The 19,363-nt window shown below is 55.8% G+C and overlaps 1 protein-coding gene across 1 annotated transcript; it reads left to right on the forward strand.

Annotated features, from left to right (window-relative positions):
- Positions 1-10,590: 10,590 nt before the first annotated feature.
- On the forward strand, positions 10,591-19,363 carry LOC136287553 (fibrinogen-like protein 1). The gene is made up of 6 exons (XM_066180333.1): positions 10,591-10,965; positions 12,799-13,021; positions 14,641-14,778; positions 16,298-16,514; positions 18,294-18,489; positions 19,217-19,363. The coding sequence occupies exons 1-6, from the start codon at positions 10,591-10,593 to the stop codon at positions 19,361-19,363; spliced, it is 1,296 nt and encodes a 431-aa protein (XP_066036430.1).

Raw genomic sequence — 19,363 nt, forward strand, 5'->3', positions numbered from 1 at the left:
TTCCCTCCTTTCCCTCCCACCGGGGCCGCCCCCGCCGCTCCAGGGCCCGCCCCGCGCCGGGAGAGGAGCGGGGCGGGAGGGGAGCGGGAACGGAGCGTGTCCTGCGGGAAAAGAAAAGAAAAAACCAAAAAACGGGGCTGGAAAATCTCCCGGGGGGAACCGGGATAGGGGAGACCGGGATAGGGGAGACCGGGATAGGGGAAACCGGGATAGGGGAGAGCGGGATAGGGGAAACCGGGATAGGGGAGAGCGGGATAGGGGAAACCGGGATAGGGGAGACCGGGATAGGGGACACCGGGATAGGCGACACCGGGATAGGGGAGACCGGGATAGGGGAGACCGGGATAGGGGACACCGGGATAAGGGAGACCGGGATAGGGGAGACCGGGATAGGGGAAACCGGGATAGGGGAGACCGGGATAGGAGAGATCGGGATAGGGGAGACCGGGATAGGAGAGACCGGGATAGGAGAGATCGGGATAGGGGAGACCGGGATAGGAGAGTCTTCCGGGGAAAACGGGGCAGGAACATCTCCGGGGGTACTGGGATAGGGGAGACCGGGATAGGAAAATCTCCCGGGAAAAATACGGGGCTGGAAAATCTCCTGGGGTAACAGGGATAGGGGAGACCGGGATAAGAGAATCTCCCGGGAAAAAACGGGGCAGGAGCAGCTTCTGGAGGTACCGGGACGGGAGAAACTCCCGGGAATACCCGGAAAGGGGGAACCGGGGCAGGAGCATCCCCCGGGAAATCAGGGCGTGGACAGGAGGAACCGGGGGCTGGAATATTCCCGGGGAAATCGGGAGAGAGGGAACCGGGGCTGGAACATTCCCGGGGAAATCGGGAGAGGGGGAATCGGGGCTGGAATATTCCCGAGGGAAGCAGGGGCTGGAATATCCCCAGGGCAGAGAGGAGCAGGAGCATTCCCCAAGTCCGCTCCTTGGAATAGGGCGGAGATTCCCCTGGAATTCCTGCCCGGAGGGAAGGAGGCGGATCCGCGTCCCGGCTCCAGGGGATTTCCATCCTTCCACCCGCAATTCCCGGCCAGCGGGAGAATCCAAAACCTCGGGAATGGGGAGAGGAAGCCGCCGCTTCCACAGGGAAACTGAGGCACGGAGGATTTGTCTTTTCTCCAGGAAAGGCCAAAATTGGAAACATTTCACTGGATTTCGGGAGCTCTGGTTGCTTTTCCTCCTCCTCAGTTTCCATCCATGGATTTGTTCTGGGTCCGGGCTGGATTCCGGCCTCGCTCCTCTGGATTCTGCTGGAAAAGCGGGATGAGAGAGGAGGAAAGGGATTTAAAGCGATTAAAAGGGAATTTTTAAAAAAATCCGCTCCGGTGCCGGGAGTGGCTTCTGGCGCTAACTCAAACCCGTTCCATGGAATGGAATTCTGTGGAATTCCGTGGAATTCCGGAATTGCTGAGGCCGGGAGAAGCCCTGGGCGAGGAGGAAATCGCGGGAGCAGGGAAGCAGCCGTGGATCCCAGCGGTTTATTTGGGAATGTGGGCTGGGAAAAGACACCCGGAGCCCCAAAGCTGATCCCGAAGCCGCTGGATCCCGGGCAGGAGAAGCTGGATCAGAGCCGGCAGCAAATCCCAAATCCATCCCAAATCCTGCCTGGAAGTGCCCCTGGAGCCGCCTGGGATCCGGGAATTCCCAGCCCATGGAATGGGGTTGGATTTCAGCTCCCTTCCCACCCAAAGCGTTCCACGAGGAGTTGGGATTTTCCCAAGGCTTTTCCTGATGGCGTTTTTCCCCGCAGGAATCTCTCTCCGAGCGAGCTCGTTCCCGACTCCAAGCTGCTCCCGCTGCGGTTTTTTTATGGAAAACCCCAAAGGCGGGCGCCGCACCCGCTATTCCCAGGAAATTCCCGGTGGAATTCGGCTCCCTGGGTGCTGCACCGAGGGAAATTCGGTTGGATATCGGGAACAATTCCTGCCTGGAAAGGTTTTCCAGCCCTTCCATGGCGAGGGGTGGAGTCCCCATTCCCGGAGGGATTGAAATCCCTGTGGATTTGGGATCAGGGCTGGGAATGGTGGGATCCGTGGGCTCTGAGGGCTTTTCCACGCTCAACGATTCCAGGGTTTCATGGACAATGGGAAAATGGGAACCCCCCCTCGCCCCAGCACAGAGGGGTGACATTCCTGCTAGGATGATCCCTGGGAATTCTGGGATTCGGGAATGGTTTTTGTGGGAAGAGGATCCGAGGATCTTCCAGTTCCTTCCCCATTCCACGGGCAGGGACAACTCCCACGATCCCAGCTTGCTCCAAACCCCATCCATAGACAATCCCAGGGATTCTCTGGGAATTCCAGCCCAGCCGGGAATTCCTTCCCAAATCCCATTTCACCCTTTTCCCAGGGAATTCCCTTCATTCCCAGCCTGGGATTGGATCCAGCCCCATCCCCACTCCTCTCCAGGAAGGAATTTCGGGAATTCTCTGGGAATTCAGGACTCCAGGAAGGGTCTCCCTTCCATGTTCCATCCCTGAATTCCATAAAACCCCCTCGGGATGGGTCCTGAGTGTCCTGGATCCCAGAATCCTGGAATTCTTTGGATGGGAGTCATGGATTTTAAATCCCATCCCGTTCCAACGCCACGATCCTGGGATTTTCCAGCCTTTCCTTGGCCACTGCCAGGAATCCAGGGATTCTCTGGGAATTCCAGCCCAGCCGGGAATTCCTTCCCAAGATCCCACTTTTCACCTGAAAACAATTCCTTTCCATGATTCCCAATCCTTTCTCCATGCCGGTATTCCAGCCTCGCAATTCCCGCACGAGCCGGGAATCGTGGAATGCCAGGGCACCGGGAATGGATCCCCCGTGCCGGCGGGCAGGGATGGATGGGATGTTGGGAAGGAATTCCTCCCTCCGGGAGTTTCCAGGGATGCGATTCCCGAGGTGTCGGTGCCCTCTGAAGGACCGGGGTCGGGAGCAGCTGCAGAGCGAGCTCGAGAGTGGGGAAAATCCATGGGAAGGCCCCAGAATTCCTCCCCTGGAATCGCAGATTGGAACTCGCGGTTGGTCCGAGACCCAAAGGAGGATTTGGGATCGCCCATTCCAGGCGGGAACATCCCTGAGGCCGAAAAGGAACTTCGGGATCAGATCCCGCTCCAGGGGGAGCCCTGAGATTCCGCCCCTCCCATTAAAGATCCCAAAGAATTCCCGGATCCATCCTGGGGTTTTCCTTTCTTTTCCTCCCCTCCCTTGTGTTTTTTTTGTTTGTTTGTTTTGGGGATTTTTTGTTTTGGTTTTTTTTGGTTTTTTTTTTTCCCCAGGTTTTTCTTCCTGATTTTAATTTTTTTTCCTGATTTTTTTTGAGTTCCCACCTTTTTTCCTTTTCCTCCTTTTTTTCCTCCTTTCCCTCCCCTTCCTTCCTTCCTTCCTGGCATTCCCGGGATTTTTGGGAAGGGCGGGGATCACTCGTCCTTATCCCGAAGTTCCAGCCTGCGGATCCCGCGGAGCCGTGCCTCAGTTTCCCCATCCCCAACTTCCCGCGGGAGGAAAAAGGAGGAAAAAGGAGGAAAAGGGAGGAAAAGGGAGGAAAAGGGAGGAAAAGGGAGGAAAAGGGAGGAAAAGGGAGGAAAAGGGAGGAAAAAGGAGGAAAAAGGAGGAAAAAGGAGGAAAAAGGAGGAAAAAGGAGGAAAAAGGAGGAAAACAAGGGAAAACGGGGGAAAATAGGAGAGGGGAGGAAGGGGCAGCCCCGCTGCTGCAGAATTCAGCGCTGGGAGCGGAGGAAGCTCCGCACCGGCACCGGGAACGGCTCCGGGACCAGCACCGGGAACGGCACCGGGAACCGCACCGGGAACCGCACCGGGAACCGGCCACTGCCCCGGGACCAGCCCGAGCTCTGCACCGAGCACCGGGATCAGCCCGGGACCAGCCCGAGCTCTGCACCGAGCACCGGGATCAGCCCGGGATCAGCCCGGGACCAGCCCGAGCTCTGCACCGAGCACCGGGATCAGCCCGGGATCAGCCCGGGACCAGCCCGAGCTCTGCACCGAGCACCGGGATCAGCCCGGGACCAGCCCGAGCTCTGCACCGAGCACCGGGATCAGCCCGGGATCAGCCCGGGACCAGCCCGGGACCAGCCCGAGCTCTGCACCGAGCACCGGGATCAGCCCGGGATCAGCCCGAGCTCTGCACCGAGCACCGGGATCAGCCCGGGACCAGCCCGAGCTCTGCACCGAGCACCGGGATCAGCCCGGGATCAGCCCGAGCTCTGCACCGAGCACCGGGATCAGCCCGGGATCAGCCCGGGACCAGCCCGAGCTCTGCACCGAGCACCGGGATCAGCCCGGGATCAGCCCGGGACCAGCCCGAGCTCTGCACCGAGCACCGGGATCAGCCCGGGACCAGCCCGGGACCAGCCCGGGACCAGCCCGAGCTCTGCACCGAGCACCGGGATCAGCCCGGGATCAGCCCGAGCTCTGCACCGAGCACCGGGATCAGCCCGGGATCAGCCCGGGACCAGCCCGGGACCAGCCCGAGCTCTGCACCGAGCACCGGGATCAGCCCGGGATCAGCCCGAGCTCTGCACCGAGCACCGGGATCAGCCCGGGATCAGCCCGGGACCAGCCCGAGCTCTGCACCGAGCACCGGGATCAGCCCGGGATCAGCCCGGGACCAGCCCGAGCTCTGCACCGAGCACCGGGATCAGCCCGGGACCAGCCCGAGCTCTGCACCGAGCACCGGGATCAGCCCGGGATCAGCCCGGGACCAGCCCGGGACCAGCCCGAGCTCTGCACCGAGCACCGGGATCAGCCCGGGATCAGCCCGAGCTCTGCACCGAGCACCGGGATCAGCCCGGGATCAGCCCGGGACCAGCCCGAGCTCTGCACCGAGCACCGGGATCAGCCCGGGATCAGCCCGGGACCAGCCCGAGCTCTGCACCGAGCACCGGGATCAGCCCGGGACCAGCCCGAGCTCTGCACCGAGCACCGGGATCAGCCCGGGACCAGCCCGAGCTCTGCACCGAGCACCGGGATCAGCCCGGGATCAGCCCGGGACCAGCCCGAGCTCTGCACCGAGCACCGGGATCAGCCCGGGACCAGCCCGAGCTCTGCACCGAGCACCGGGATCAGCCCGGGACCAGCCCGAGCTCTGCACCGAGCACCGGGATCAGCCCGGGACCGCCCCGGGACCAGCCCGAGCTCTGCACCGAGCACCGGGATCAGCCCGGGATCAGCCCGGGACCAGCCCGAGCTCTGCACCGAGCACCGGGATCAGCCCGGGACCGCCCCGGGACCAGCCCGAGCTCTGCACCGAGCACCGGGATCAGCCCGGGATCAGCCCGGGACCAGCCCGAGCTCTGCACCGAGCACCGGGATCAGCCCGGGATCAGCCCGGGACCAGCCCGAGCTCGGCACCGAGCACCGGGATCAGCCCGGGACCGCCCCGGGACCAGCCCGAGCGGCTGGATCCGCACCGGGCCCGAGCCCGCCCCGCTGCCCCCGGCTCCGTCCCCGCAGGGTCCCCACCTCGGCTCTGGTGCTGCGTTCCGGGGTCCCGGCATCGGGAATTTGGGATCGGGAATTGGGAGAGAGGGTCAGGATTTGGGGGGCGGGGTTTGGGGGGGTGGAATTTGAGGGACAGGATTTGTGGAGCGGGAATTGAGGGATCGGGAACTGGGGGAGAGGATTTGGGGTCAGGGTTGATGGAGCAGGATTTGGGGAGCGGGATTTGGGGAGCAGGATTTTGGTGTAGGATTTGGGGAGCGGGATTTGGGGGAGAGGATTTGGGGAGCGGGATTTTGGTGTAGGATTTGGGGTGTAGGATTTGGGGAGCAGGATTTTGGTGTAGGATTTGGGGTGCAGGATTTGGGGGAGAGGATTTGGGGAGCAGGATTTTGGTGTAGGATTTGGGGTGCAGGATTTTAGGGGACGGGATTTGGGGGAGGCGGAATTTGGGGTGCAGTAATTGGGGGAGAAGAGTCTGAGAGAAAGGATTTGGAGGGTCAGGATTTGAGGGGGTGGAATTTTGGGACGGGATTTTGGGGGCCGGGATTTGGGGACACGGGGTTTTGGGGAGGGGGATTTTGGGGGGAGTCAGGGTTTGGGGACAGAATTTGGGGAGTTGGAATTCGGGGGCAGGATTTTGGGGTGGAATTTGAGGGGCAGGATTTGGGGCGCAAGATTGCGGAAGGACAGGATTTGGGGTCAGGATTTGGCGGGGTGGAATTTGGGGAGAGGATTTTGGAGTGGAGTTTGGGGACAGGATTGGTGGAGCAGGATTTGGGGAGCGGGAATTGAGGGACAGGATTTGGGGGACAGGATTTTGCAGGCAGGGTTTGGAATTGCAGGATTTGGGGGGGAAGAATTTTTGGGGAGGTGGAATTTGGGGTGCAGGAGTCGGGGGAGAAGGATTTGAGAGAAAGGATTTGGGGACAGGGTTTTGGGGTAGGATTTTGGGACAGGAATTTGGGAGCGGGAATTCGGGGACAGGATTTTTGGGGCGGAATTCGAAGGACGGAATTCGGGGTCGGGATTTGGGGGGGGGGTTGGAATTTGGGATCAGGGTTTTGGGGTAGGATTTGGGGCCAGGATTTGGGACTGCGTCCATCCCTGCCTCAGTTTCCCCACGCACGACCCCAAACCGGTTCTTTTTGGGGTTTATCCCGGGAAAAGGGGCTGAATTCCCGGGGTGAAATTCCCGCCGGGAGCAGGGATCGTGTCCCACATGGAATCCGGCTGTGGGATCCAGGGTTTGTAGGAACGCGGGTCCCAAGGAGATCCCAAAGGAATCCTCACCTCGTTTCGGGATCCGGGATCAGCCTGGATTCCTCCCGAGGATCCCGCAGCTTCCCATTCCCGCCGGGATCTTCAGCAGCTCCGAAGATTTCCATGGGAAGGGGGAAAAATTCTCCCGGGGCTGTGGAAGTTCCGGAGCTGCCAGAGGTTTTCCAAGGCTTGGGAAAGGCTCGAGATGGGATCCCGGCTCTTCCAGAGGCTGGGAATCCATGGAGGCGGAGCGGGATGAGGGGCAGGAGCGGCGATCCCGGCAGAATTCCAGGAATTCCATCGCCAGCCTGGATCGGCTTTGCCTGCTCTTAATTACCCTGGGGTCATTAAGCGGGGACAATTAACCCTCAGCTCCCTGTGGTGCTCCCAGCTCCGAGAAAAATCCCCGGGAAGAGGCGAAATTCCCGGGAAATCCACTGGGGAGCCCCTGGGAGATCCCAAATTTCCAGTTCTGAGCATTCCCGGTCCCCGAATCCGGCCCAAATTCCCTGTGGGGCGGGCAGGATCCTTCCCCGTCCATCCGGACTGGACACAGGGAATGAAATTCCCACTGGGAAAAGGGAGAGGCTCCGGGAGCGCCGAAAAACAAACCCCCAAACCTCTGGAGCCCCCCAAAAAAGAGGGATTTGAGGGATGGAATTAATATACTCGGCATTCCAGGGGGGGGTCAGCATTCCCGATTTTTTTCCTCCTTGACGCCCATGGAATTCCTGGGAATGCCTGGAATGGGATAAGCCATGTTGGGGGCGGGGAGTGGGATCTGATCACGGATATCTGGGAAAAGCTGCTGGAAAAGCCGCGAGGGTCCATCCCGGCAGACATTTCCCAACCAAAAAAATTCCCGCTTTTCCAGGGTGTTTCCCGCGGTTCTGGAGGCCACCAGGTCCGCTTGGAATTTCGGGAATCAGCCCCGGGAAGTTCTTCGCCTCAGGCGGGGAAAAACCCCACAGCCAAGGGATTTTTCCAGGGGGGAATTCCTGGAAATGGGAGTTTCACCTCCCATTCCTACGGCTGGAATAATTAGCGGCTAATTAGCGTGTTTAATCAGTAGATCCCCCATTCCCGCGTTTAATTAGCATCCCTCCGGCTGGTTAATTAACTCAGGGAATTAACGAGCCCTCCCCGAAATCCGGGAGGGAAAAAATCCCGGGATCGGGAAATAAAACCCCAACAAAGATTTCCCTGCCCTCAAGCTCGGGAAATTTTCCCATTAAAAAAAATAAAAATAAAAATAAAAATAAAAATAAAAATAAAAATAAAAATAAAAATAAAAATAAAAATAAAAATAAAATAACATAAAATAAAATAAAACAAAATTAAATAACATAAAATAACATAAAATAAAACAAAATAAAATAAAATAACATAAAATAAAATAAAATAAAATAAAATAAGATAAAATAAAATAAAATAAAAATAAGATAAAATAAAATAAAATATGATAAAATAAAATAACATAACATAAAATAAAATAAAATAAAATAAAATAAAAATAAGATAAAATAAAATATGATAAGATAAAATAAAATAACATAACATAACATAAAATAAAATAAAACAAAAATAAGATAAAATAAAATAACATAAAATAAAATAAAATATGATAAGATAAAATAAAATAACATAACATAAAATAAAATAAAATAAAATAAAACAAAAATAAGATAAAATAAAATAAGATAAAATAAAATAAAATATGATAAGATAAAATAAAATAACATAACATAAAATAAAATAAAATAAAATAAAAATAAGATAAAATAAAATAACATAAAATAAAATAAAATAAGATAAGATAAAATAAAATAACATAACATAAAATAAAATAAAATAAAAATAAGATAAAATAAAATAAAATAACATAACATAAAATAAAATAAAATAAAAATAAGATAAAATAAAATAAAATAACATAACATAAAATAAAATAAAATCCTGAAAAGAAAACAAAAGAAAACAAACAAACAAACGACAAATTCCCGGGATGGGAAAGCACATCCTCCGGGTGGGATTTGGGATGGGAAGGAGCCGTTCCCGGAGGCTCCGGAGGCTCCGGAATAATCCCCCGGGTGCTGAGAAGGTCACGCCGGGCTCCGCTGGATCCTCCTTCCCGCCGGCGCCTCGCTCATCCCTATTTTTAGAGCCGTGAGAGGATCAGTGGGAATAAGGATTCCGTGGGCCCCAGCTCCCCATGGCCCGGCCGGAATCCGGACAACTCGGCCTCGGAGCGGCCCAGGTAGGTCGGGAATTCCGGGAATCTGCCCTGGGATTCCTTCCCGGTGCTTGGCCGTGGTTTTCATCCGGAGGAACCTCGGGAAGAGACCCGGGGTTGGCTCCCGGGGGTTTGTTTTTGGGGAGGGGGATGAAAGGGGTCGAGGGGGGAGTTTTTTCCTGCCTGGATGGGATCTCTCCTCATTCCCGTTGGATCCGAGTCCGGGTGGGAGAGACCCGGGATTGTCCCAGGGTGCTCCGGGATGGTTCCGTGTGCAGTGATAGATCCCAAGGGAAAATCCTACACAGGGCTATGGAGAGAGAGAGCCCCCAAAATCCGTGGATGTGCCTGGGAGCGGCTGGAATGAGACCGGGAATGGGGAGGGGGGGGGGGAGGGAGGGGTCTAATCCATGCCCTGAATCCTCGGGAATGGCTGGAGTGGGACTGGGAATATTGCGTGGGGTCTGATCTGTGGAATAGGATAGGGAATGTTGAGGGGGGTGTGTCTAATCCATGCCCCGAATCCTCGGGAATGGCTGGAGTGGGATTGGGAATGTTGAGGGGGGTGTCTGATCCATGTCCGTTTTTCCTGGGAATGGCTGGATTGGGATTGAGAATGTTGCGTGGGGTCTGATCCATGGAATAGGATAGGGAATGTTGAGGGGGGTGTGTCTAATCCATGCCCTGAGTCCTTGGGAATGGCTGGAGTGGGATTGGGAATGTTGGGAGGGGTGTGATCCATGTCCTTTTTCCTGGGAATGGCTGGAGTGGGATAGGGAATGCTGAGGGGGGTGTCTGATCCATGTCCATTTTTCCTGGGAATGGCTGGAGTGGGATAGGGAATGCTGAGGGGGGTGTCTGATCCATGTCCATTTTTCCTGGGAATGGCTGGAGTGGGATTGGGAATGTTGGGAGGGATCTGATCCATGGGAATGGCTGGAATAGGATAGGGAGTGTTGAAAGGGGGGGGGGGGGGGAATTCAAATCCATGCCCGGAATCCTCGGGAATGACTGGAATAGGATAGGGAATGTGGGGGGAGGGGGGCGTCTAATCCACGTCCTGTGTCCCTTGGAATGGCTGGAATGGGATTGGGAATGTTGAGGGGGGTGTCTCATCCATGTCCATCTTCCCTTGGAATGGCTGGAATGGGATTGGCAAATTTAGTGGGATCTAATCCATGTCCCGAATCCTTGGGAAATGCCTGGAGCGACCCAGGAATTTGGGATCACCTGTGGGTGTACATCCCCTTTCCCATCCTCCACCTCCTTGCTCTGATTCCCATTCCCAGGAAGCGCTGGAATTCCGGGACACTCAGTCCGGGGGAGCCATCTCCTTCCCACGCCTGATCCCCAGCGGGGCGGAATTCCCGGATTTCCCTTCCCGACAATCCTGTCGCCTCATCCCGACTTCCAAGCCACTCCAGAGGGAGGGAATTGCAGCCCACGGAGGCGGAAGAGAGAAGGGAGAATCCCAGCTGGGAATTTTACGGGACCGGATTCCTTTTCCTGCCGTGACCGGAGCTCCGGGATCTCCCTGATTCCCATCAAAAAAAAAAAAAAAAAAAAAAAAAAGAAGAAAAAGCCAAATTCCCAGGATCGCTGCACCCCCTTCCCCCCGGGAATTACCCCCTCCCCTCATGGAATTCCACCCGGGAAGAGCGGGCTTGCTCTCCCTCCTCCTCGCCGCCGCGCTCAGCCGCCCGTCCCTGGAGAAATCCCTCCCCGCGGCCTACCGGGAGCACGAGGAGCCTCGGGAGAGGCCGGGATTGATCCGGTGCGGGGAATACAGCAACCAGGTGCTCCCCGACGGGCGCTGCCGGATCGTGGCCACGCTGCCGCAGGGCGACGAGCAGCGGTGCCCGGATCTGTTCCGCTGCACCGACGAGGTCTCCTACTGGCTCCACGAGAACGAGGAGCGCAAGCAGCAGATCCTGGAGCTGCGGGAGCTCATCTCCGAGCTCCAGGAGGAGCTGCGGAACCACCGGCACCGGATCAAAGCCCTGGAGATACAGGTTGAAAAAAAAAAAATAATTATAAAATACGTAATTACAATAGTTAAAAAAAAAGAAAAGAAAAGCGGGGATTTTTAGGAATTTTTTTTTTCCCCCTACCCCGCTTTGCGGGTGATTCCCGGCTCCCGGAATTTGGAAGGGTCCGAACTCGGATCAGGAGCATTCCAGGGGTAATTTTCTCAACATCAGCCCCAAATCCTTGAGTTTTATCCATGGAATCTCCTCCAACTTTGAGCTTTCCTAGGAAGGGCTGGGGTTCCATCCCATTCCCAAAGCCCTGGAGATCCAGGTAAATGTATCCATGGGATTTTTTTCTGTGGGTAATTCCCGGCTCCCAGAATTTGAAAAGGTCCAAACTCGGATCAGGAGCATTCCAGGGGTAATTTTCTCAACATCAGTGCCAGATCCTTGAGTTTTATCCATGGAATCTCCTCCACCTTTCCCGGAGTGGTTTCCCAGAGCAGACCAGGAGCCCTGACCGTGCCAGGGATCAGGAGCGTGCCGGGGATAATTTTCCCACTATCAATCCCAAATCCTTGAGTTTCATCCATGGAATGTCCTCCAGCTTTGGAAGGCCTGCAGGTCCATCCCATTCCCAAAACCCCGGAGGTCCAAGTAAAAGTATCCGTGGGATTTTTTCCATGGGCACTTCCAGCTCCTGGAGTTTGGCAGGGCCCAAACTCGGATCAGGAGCATTCCAGGGATAATTTCCTCAATATTGATCCCAAATCCTTGAGTTTCATCCACGGAATGTCCTCCTCCTCCTCCTCTGGAAGGGCTTGTGGATCCATCCCATTCCCAAAGCCCTGGAGATCCAGGTAAATGCATCCATGGGATTTTTTTCCATGGGCGATTCCAGCTCCTGGAATTCAGCAGGGTCGGAACTCGGTGTTCCCACTGCGGGTTGCTCTTCCAGAGATGGATTGGGAGCATTCCACGGATAATATTCCCAACATCAATCCCAAAAACTTGAGCTTTATTCTTAACATCTCCACCTTTGGAAGGGCTGCGGATCCATTGCCAGACCCACGGGAGGGATTGGGAAGCAGGCGGGAATTCCCAGGCCGCGGTGGGATTTGGGAATTGCTGGATGAAGCCTGCCCTACCGTCTAACGGACGGGGAGCAGGAAGAATTCCAGGCGGGATCCGGGTGTCCGTCCTCTGGGAATCTCCTGCCAGCTTCACCCTGGGTTTCACATGGGTTCGGAGGCTGCTTTTCCTGGAAAAAAAAAAGAGGGAAAGGGATAGAATTGTGCCTTTAGGGGCATCCAGGGCTGGAATTCCCAGGACGAGGAGAGGCTGGAGGGAGCCCAGAGCTGGGAATGTCCAGCTGGATCAGGGAAGGTTCCAGGGAATTCATGGAGCCGCTTCCCGAGCCTCAACGGGCTCCAGGAGAGCTGGGATTTGGGAAAGGGCTGGAAGGATGGGACAGAGGGAATGGAATTCTCAGTGGGAAAGGGGAGCTTGGCGTGGGATCTTGGGCAGGAATTCCCGGCTGGGAGGGTGGAGAGGGGCTGGAATTCCCAAAGAATCCCTGGGAGTGGCAAAGGCAAGGTTGGAGCACCGTGGGATGGTGGGAGGTGTCCCTGCCCATGGAATGGGATCAGCTGGAATATCCCGACGAACGAAAGTGTTTGGAGAGGATTCCCACATCCCCAACCTGCTCCTCCCTTCCCATACCCTCCCTTCATGGAATCCTGGGAATACCAAGCTGGGCGGGCCGGGAGCTTCCATGGGGCAGCGGGATAAGAATTCCAACGCCGTCCCTTGGGCATCTTTGATCCATGAATCCGCCCAATTCACATTCCCAATCCCGTTTTTCCCCCTCCACAGCACGAGGAGGCGGCGGGGCGGAACCAGAGCCTGCTCCAGAGGGTGCAGGACCTGGAGCAGCATTCCCGGGAATCCAGCACGCTCCAGCACATCCAGGCCACGCTGCTCTACGACATCCAGGCGCAGATCAACAACATCTCGGCGCTGGCCGACTGGGCCTGGAGGAATCCCAGCTGCCTCCATCCCGCCGACATCCGCATCCAGGAGGAGATGCAGCATCCAGGTGCCGGGAATGGCAGCGGGAATGGCGGCGGGAATGGGGATGGGAATGGTGTTGGGAATGGGGCCGGGAATGATGTTGGGAATGGGGTCGGGAATGGCGTCAGGAAGGGCCATGGGAATGGCGTCGGGAATGGGGCCAGGAACGGCATCGGGAATGGGGACGGAAATGGTGTTGGGAATGGGGATGGGAGTGGTAGCGGGAATGTGGCCGGGAATGGTGTTGGGAATGGCATCGGGAATGGGGCCGGGAATAGCAGCAGGAATGGAGCCAGGAATTGGGCTGGGAATGGCATTGGGAATGAGGATGGGAATGGTGTCAGGAATAGCATTGGGAATCGGGATGGGAATGGCGGCGGGAATGGGGTTGGGAATAGGGCCTGGAACGGGGTCAGGAATGGGGTCAGGAATGGTGTCGGGAATGGGACCGGAAATGGGGATGGGAATGGTGTTGGGAATGAGGCTGGGAATGGCAGCAGGAATGGGGCCAGGAACAGGGCTGGGAACAGTGTTGGGAATGGCGTCGGGAATGGGGCCAGGAACGGCATCAGGAATGTGGTTGGGAATGGCATCGGGAACGGGGCCTGGAACAGGGTCGGGAATCGGGCCAGGAATGGCGGAGGGAATGGGGCTGGGAACGGTGTCAAGGATGGGGCCTGGAATGGGGCCAGGAGTGGGGCCGGGAATGGTATCGGGAATGGGGATGGAATGACGTCAGGAATGGGGCCGGGAATGGCGGCGGGAAAAGCGCTTCAGATCCCGCTCGATCCCGGTTCCATGGGAGCTTCCGTAGCTTTTCCAGCTCAGCGGATGTGTGAGGGAGCAGCTCAGGATCGCACCTGGAGTTTGCCCAAATCCAGGGAATGTTTTCCATCCAAGAAAAAAAAGAACCCACTAAACAATCCCTGGAAATTTGGAGGTTTTTACCATAAAAATTCCTTTTTTTCCACTTAAAAACCCAACGATTTTTGGTAATTTCTCTATTTTTAATGATTTTTTTTTTTTTTGCCAGGTTTTGGTTCTTTTTCCCCGGAATAATTTGGGATTTTCCCTCAAAAATTCCTGGCATGGAATTAAAGATTCGGTGAAACATTTCCAGTTCAAAACACAACATTTTTCGGTGATTTCTCTATTTTGAAATTTTTTTTTTTTTTTTTGACAGGTTTTTGTTGTTTTCCCTGGAATAATTTCCAGTTTTCCCTGGAATAATTTGTGGTTTTCCTTCCAAAATTCCCAGCACAGAAGCAGAACTTCAGTGAAACTTTTCTTCCTCAAAAATTTCCATTATTTCTCTATTTTTAATGAATTAGTTTTTTTTTTTTTCTCCCCAGGCTTTTGGTTGTTCTCCCTGGAATAATTTGGGATTCTCCCAGGAAGAATTCCAGATTTTCCCTGGAATAATCCTGGAGCCCCTTTAGTCTCTGGAAAACTCCATAAAAAGCCCCCCCCGAGCAACCGGTGGGAGCCTCTTTGCCAAAATTTGATCCCCAAACCTCCAAATCCAGGGATTTTTTTTTGGTTTGTTTGGTTTTTTCCCAGCTTTTTCAGATTTCTGGGAAAAGCGTTTCCCTCCCCCCTCCAGGCTGTAACCTCGGCTCTCCCTGTTCCCGTTCCCATTCCCAGAGATCAGACACGGCCGGAATTGTCCCATCGACTGCGCTTCCGTCTACTACAACGGGCTCCGGAGATCCGGGATTTACAGCATCCTGCCCTCGGTCCGCGGAATTCCCATCGAGGTCCTCTGCGAGATGGACACGGAAGGTTCCGGAATTCCCAAGGATTCCTCCCCGGGGGAGACTTGGATCCCGGTGATCCCGAGGGTGGTTGGGCGCTGGGAGATTCCCAAGGTTGCTGGAGGTCCTGGAGGGTTTGGGAAATGCTCTCGGGGGCAGGGCGGGAATTCTGGGGGTGTCCTGGAGCAATGATCCTGGTCTCATCCAGCTCCGGATATTCCGGGATTTTAGTGCAAAGCAGGCATAGGGAATCCTAAATCCTGGAATGGTTTGGGTGCGAAGGGACCTCAAATCCCATCCTGTTCCAATCCCGACTCCTCCAACTATCCCAGGGTGCGCCAACCTTGCCTTGGACACGCCCAGGGATTCTCTGGGAATTCCTTCCCAGGATCCCACCCCAAGCTCCCCTTTCCCAGTGGGAATTCCATTCCCCGCTTCCCGGCCCTCCAGCCCTTTCTCCCAAATCCCAGCTCTCCTTTCCCTCTGGAAGCAGCTCCGAGGATTCCCTGGATTCTTCCCTGATCCAGCTGCGCATTCCCAGCTCTCCCAGCCTGGCTCTGGAGCAGCCGTTGGATTCCCACATTTCGGGAAGGAGAATCCCACAGGAGCAGCTGCTCCCTGGGGGTGTCTGAAGCATCTCCAGGAATTTCAGGATCCTGTGGGATCATCCCCGTTCCCTGTGCTGAACCGAGGAGCGCGGAGGTGGATCCTCGTCCACGCATCCCATCCTGCAGGAAGGGTGACCCACAAGCGATGGGAATTTTGGGATGCACGGAATTCATCCGGAATTCAGTCTGGGGTTATTCCCATGACAATCCGAACCACCCCGGACACCGGAGAGGGACGGGATGTGGAGACAGCCCATGGAGAGACGGCCCCGATCCCACGTCTCCTTCCCGGTTAAAATCTTGGAATGAAGGGATTCGGACAGATGGGAGAGCAGATGGAGCCCGGGAGAGAATTCCGGGAGAGCTCCCGCACCTGCGGGAGCGGGACACGAACTCCAGGATTTCCCATTTGTTCCGGCCCCAAAACATTCCCTTCCCAAAAATTTCGCTCCCTCTCACTTAGAAACACCTGAAAATCTGGGATAATCCACAGGGAATCATCCTCGTGAGCCACGGGAAAGGTGGGATCCATTTCCCACGAGTTGTGGCACGACGAGGAGGCTCCTCATGGAATCGTGGGATGGTTCGGGTGGGAAGGGAGCTGAAATCCCAATCCCGTTCCTGACTCCTCCCGCCATCCCAGGATGATCCGACCTTTCCTTGGACACCAGGCATCCAGGATTCTCTGAGAATTCCAGCCCGGCCCCTCCCTGCCCTCCCAGCCAGGAATTCCTTCCCAAGATCCCACCCTTTCCCCAGTGGGAAGCCATTCCCTTGCTCCTGTCCCTCCATCCTTTATCCCCAATCCCTCTCCAGCTCTCCTGGACGATTCCAGGGATCTGAATTCCGCTTTTGCCGACAGATCCTCCCTGAAGGCCCTGCCTGGGGCTCTCCGGATTTCCCCTGGATATTCCCATTTCCCCTCCTCTCTCCCGGCAGGGGGCGGCTGGACCGTCATCCAGAGGCGCCAGGATGGCTCCGTGGATTTCAACCGCACCTGGAACGAGTACAAGGAAGGATTCGGGGACCTCCACGGGGAATTCTGGCTGGGCAACGACAACATCCACAGGATGACCAGCCAGGGGGATTATTCCCTGCGGATCGACCTGGAAGACTGGAACAACAAACACAAGCACGCCTTCTACCAGGTCTTCAGGTAAAACCTGGGATGAATTCCCGGGATTTCGAACCCCTCCGGCAATGGGAATTCTGCCTCCAGGTGTTTCCGGCCTCTCCTTCGCTTCCCGCCTGGATTTCATCCCGAATTTTAAGTCGGATGTGAAGGGAACGTGCGGCACCGTTCGGCTGTGCCAAAAATCCCAGATCCGTGGGAGGAAGGAGGTGTAGGATCCAAGGGGCTTTTCCCAGGTTTTTTCGGCCCCGGATTATTGAGCTCTGCGTCCAAAATCCAAGGATTTTGAGGAATTTGTTCCCATTTCCCCTGGTTTGGGTTTTTCTCCTCTCCGCTCATTTATTTCCTGGCACCCTTTGGAATCTCCAGGCTTTCCCCTCTTCCCGTGTTTTACTTTGTCCAAAACTTCATCAGCCGCATCCTGGATTATTCTGGAGTGACCAGAACTGCCTGGATTGTCCCAGAGGATCCCCTTCCCTGTTTTTCCTGGAAATTCTCATGGCTGCTAAATTCCCGGAATGCTTTGGGTGGGAAGGGACTTAAAACCTCATCCCATTCCTTGGACAGGGACACCTCCCACTATCCCAGATTGCTCCAGCCTTGCCTTGGATGCTCCAAGGGATCCAGGGGCAGCCACAGCTTCTCCGGGAATTCCAGCCAAGCCAGGAATTCCTTCCCAAGTTCCCACCCCAAGCTCCCCTTTCCCAGCGGGAATTCCATTCCCTGGCTCCTGGCCCTCCAGCCCTTTATCCCAAATCCCAGCTCTCCTTTCCCTCTGGTAGCAGCTCCGAGGATTCCCTGGATCCTTCCCTGATCCAGCAGCACATTCCCAGCTCTCCCAGCCCGGGATTGCATCCAGCCCCATCCCGATTCCTCTCCGGGAAGGAATTTCGGGATCCAGGGGCTTCACTGGGAATTGGGGACTGCGGGATGGGTCTCCCTTCCCTCTTCCATCCCCGAATTCCATAAAAACCCCTCGGGACGGATCCTGAGTGTCCTTGATCCCAGAATCCCCAACACCTCCCACTGTCCCAGGCTGCTCCAAACCCCATCCAAACTTTCCTTGGCCACTCCCAGAGATCCAGGGATTCTCCGGGAATTCCAGCCCAGCCCGGAATCCCTTCCCAAGATCCCACCCCAAGCTCCCCTTTCCCAGTGGGAATTCCATTCCCTGCCTCCCGGCCCTCCAGCCCTTTATCCCAAATCCCGGCTCTCCTGGTGCCCCTTGAGGCTCGGGAAGTGGCTCCAAGGATTCCCTGGAGCTCAGGGTTTTCCTCGGAGCTGCATCCCATGGGATTTGTCTGCTGGGAATCGCAGCCTGGGGCCATCCCAGCAGCTCCGGAGGATCCCGGAGTAGTTTGGATGGGAATCCAAAAAATCCCATTCCATGCCCTGCCGTATCCCAGGAGCATCCCGGGATCGTGGGAAGCATCAGGGTTGGAGCGGGATGAGCTTTAAGGTCCCTTCCCACCAAACCATTCCATGATTCCACAACTCCGGGAGCAGCCGGATGCTTCCTTAATTGCAGAGCACTGGATAACCGAAGGAGTTTTCCCAAGGCTCCCACATCCCTTTTGTCCTGGTTTCCCAGTCTTGCTCCACCCGTTTCATCCCGAAAATTCCCGAATTCCCGACGACATCCATCCGGCAGAAGGAAAAATAAAACAAAACCCCTCCTCGTCCTTGACTTTCCGAGGGGATTCGGAAGTAGCCCTGCCTTAGGAACTCCGCACCCCGGTCGGAAAGGAAAAATCCCGACGGAATTCCCGACAAAACCATTCCCGGGTTTTTCCCCCCCGGCAGCATCGAGGACGAGGAGAACTTTTACCGGCTGCACGTGGACGGGTTCAGCGGCACCGTGGAGGATTCCTTCGCCTGGTACCACGACAAGAGGAGCTTCAGCACTCCGGATTCCGGGAATATCTGCGCCGAGATCTCCCACGGAGGCTGGTGGTACCACCAGTGCTTCTTCTCCAACCTCAACGGCGTCTACTACAAGGTAGGACACCAGGGATTCGGGAATTTTTTCCCCCCCGACCGGGACCAGTCCGATTCGGGAATTTTTTTTTCCCCTTCCCGCCCCCGAGATCAGAGGGATGGACGTCAAGGAAAAGCGCGGATGGAGATGGCGGGATGTCGCTCCTGGAAGCGTGGAATTGTTGGAGGTTGGAGAAGCTCTGCGAGGCTGAATCCAACCATTCCCAGCGTGTCCAATCCTGGCCGCTGATCCCAAATCCACAGGGATTTAAATCCCTCCAGGAATGGGGAATCCGCTCCTTCCCTGGGCTGGAAAACCCTTTCCATGCTGGAATTGTTCCCGATATCCAACTAAACCTCCCCTGGCACAGCCGGAGGGATGGGATCCCTCTCATCCCATCCCTCATTCCCTGAGAGATCATTCCTGATCCCTGCCTGGCTTCTCCGGAGCGGGAATAAAAGGAGCGCTGGGCACCGGAGCGATCCAGCTTTTCCAGAGACCCCTCTGCTGGAATGACGTGGAAACCTCTGGAATGGGCGGCTCAACCTCCTGAAATTCCAATGTGGCCCCAGAGGGACTTTTGGAAAAATTCTGGGATTTATGGGCTTTTCTTCCCCCTCCCCCCCCCCATCATCCCGAAATTCTCCGCTCCCGCATTTCCAAGCGGCGGCTTTTCCCGCGATCCCATCCCAAAGCCGCTTCCGAGCGTCTCCCCGCTCCTGATCCATCTCCTTCCTCTGCTTCCCAGGGCGGCCGATATTCCATTAAAAACCGGAAGATGCTGGGCCCGGATGGGATCGTGTGGTATTCCTGGAAGGACACGGACTATTATTCCCTACGGAAGGTGGTGATGATGATCCGGCCCCGCACGTTCCGGCCCCACCTCTCCCCGTGA

Source organism: Chamaea fasciata, unplaced genomic scaffold (genome assembly GCF_029207755.1).
Source record: "Chamaea fasciata isolate MVZ Bird 193981 ecotype frontalis unplaced genomic scaffold, bChaFas1.0.hap1 SCAF_3, whole genome shotgun sequence".
NCBI classification, from domain to species: Eukaryota; Metazoa; Chordata; class Aves; order Passeriformes; family Sylviidae; genus Chamaea; species Chamaea fasciata.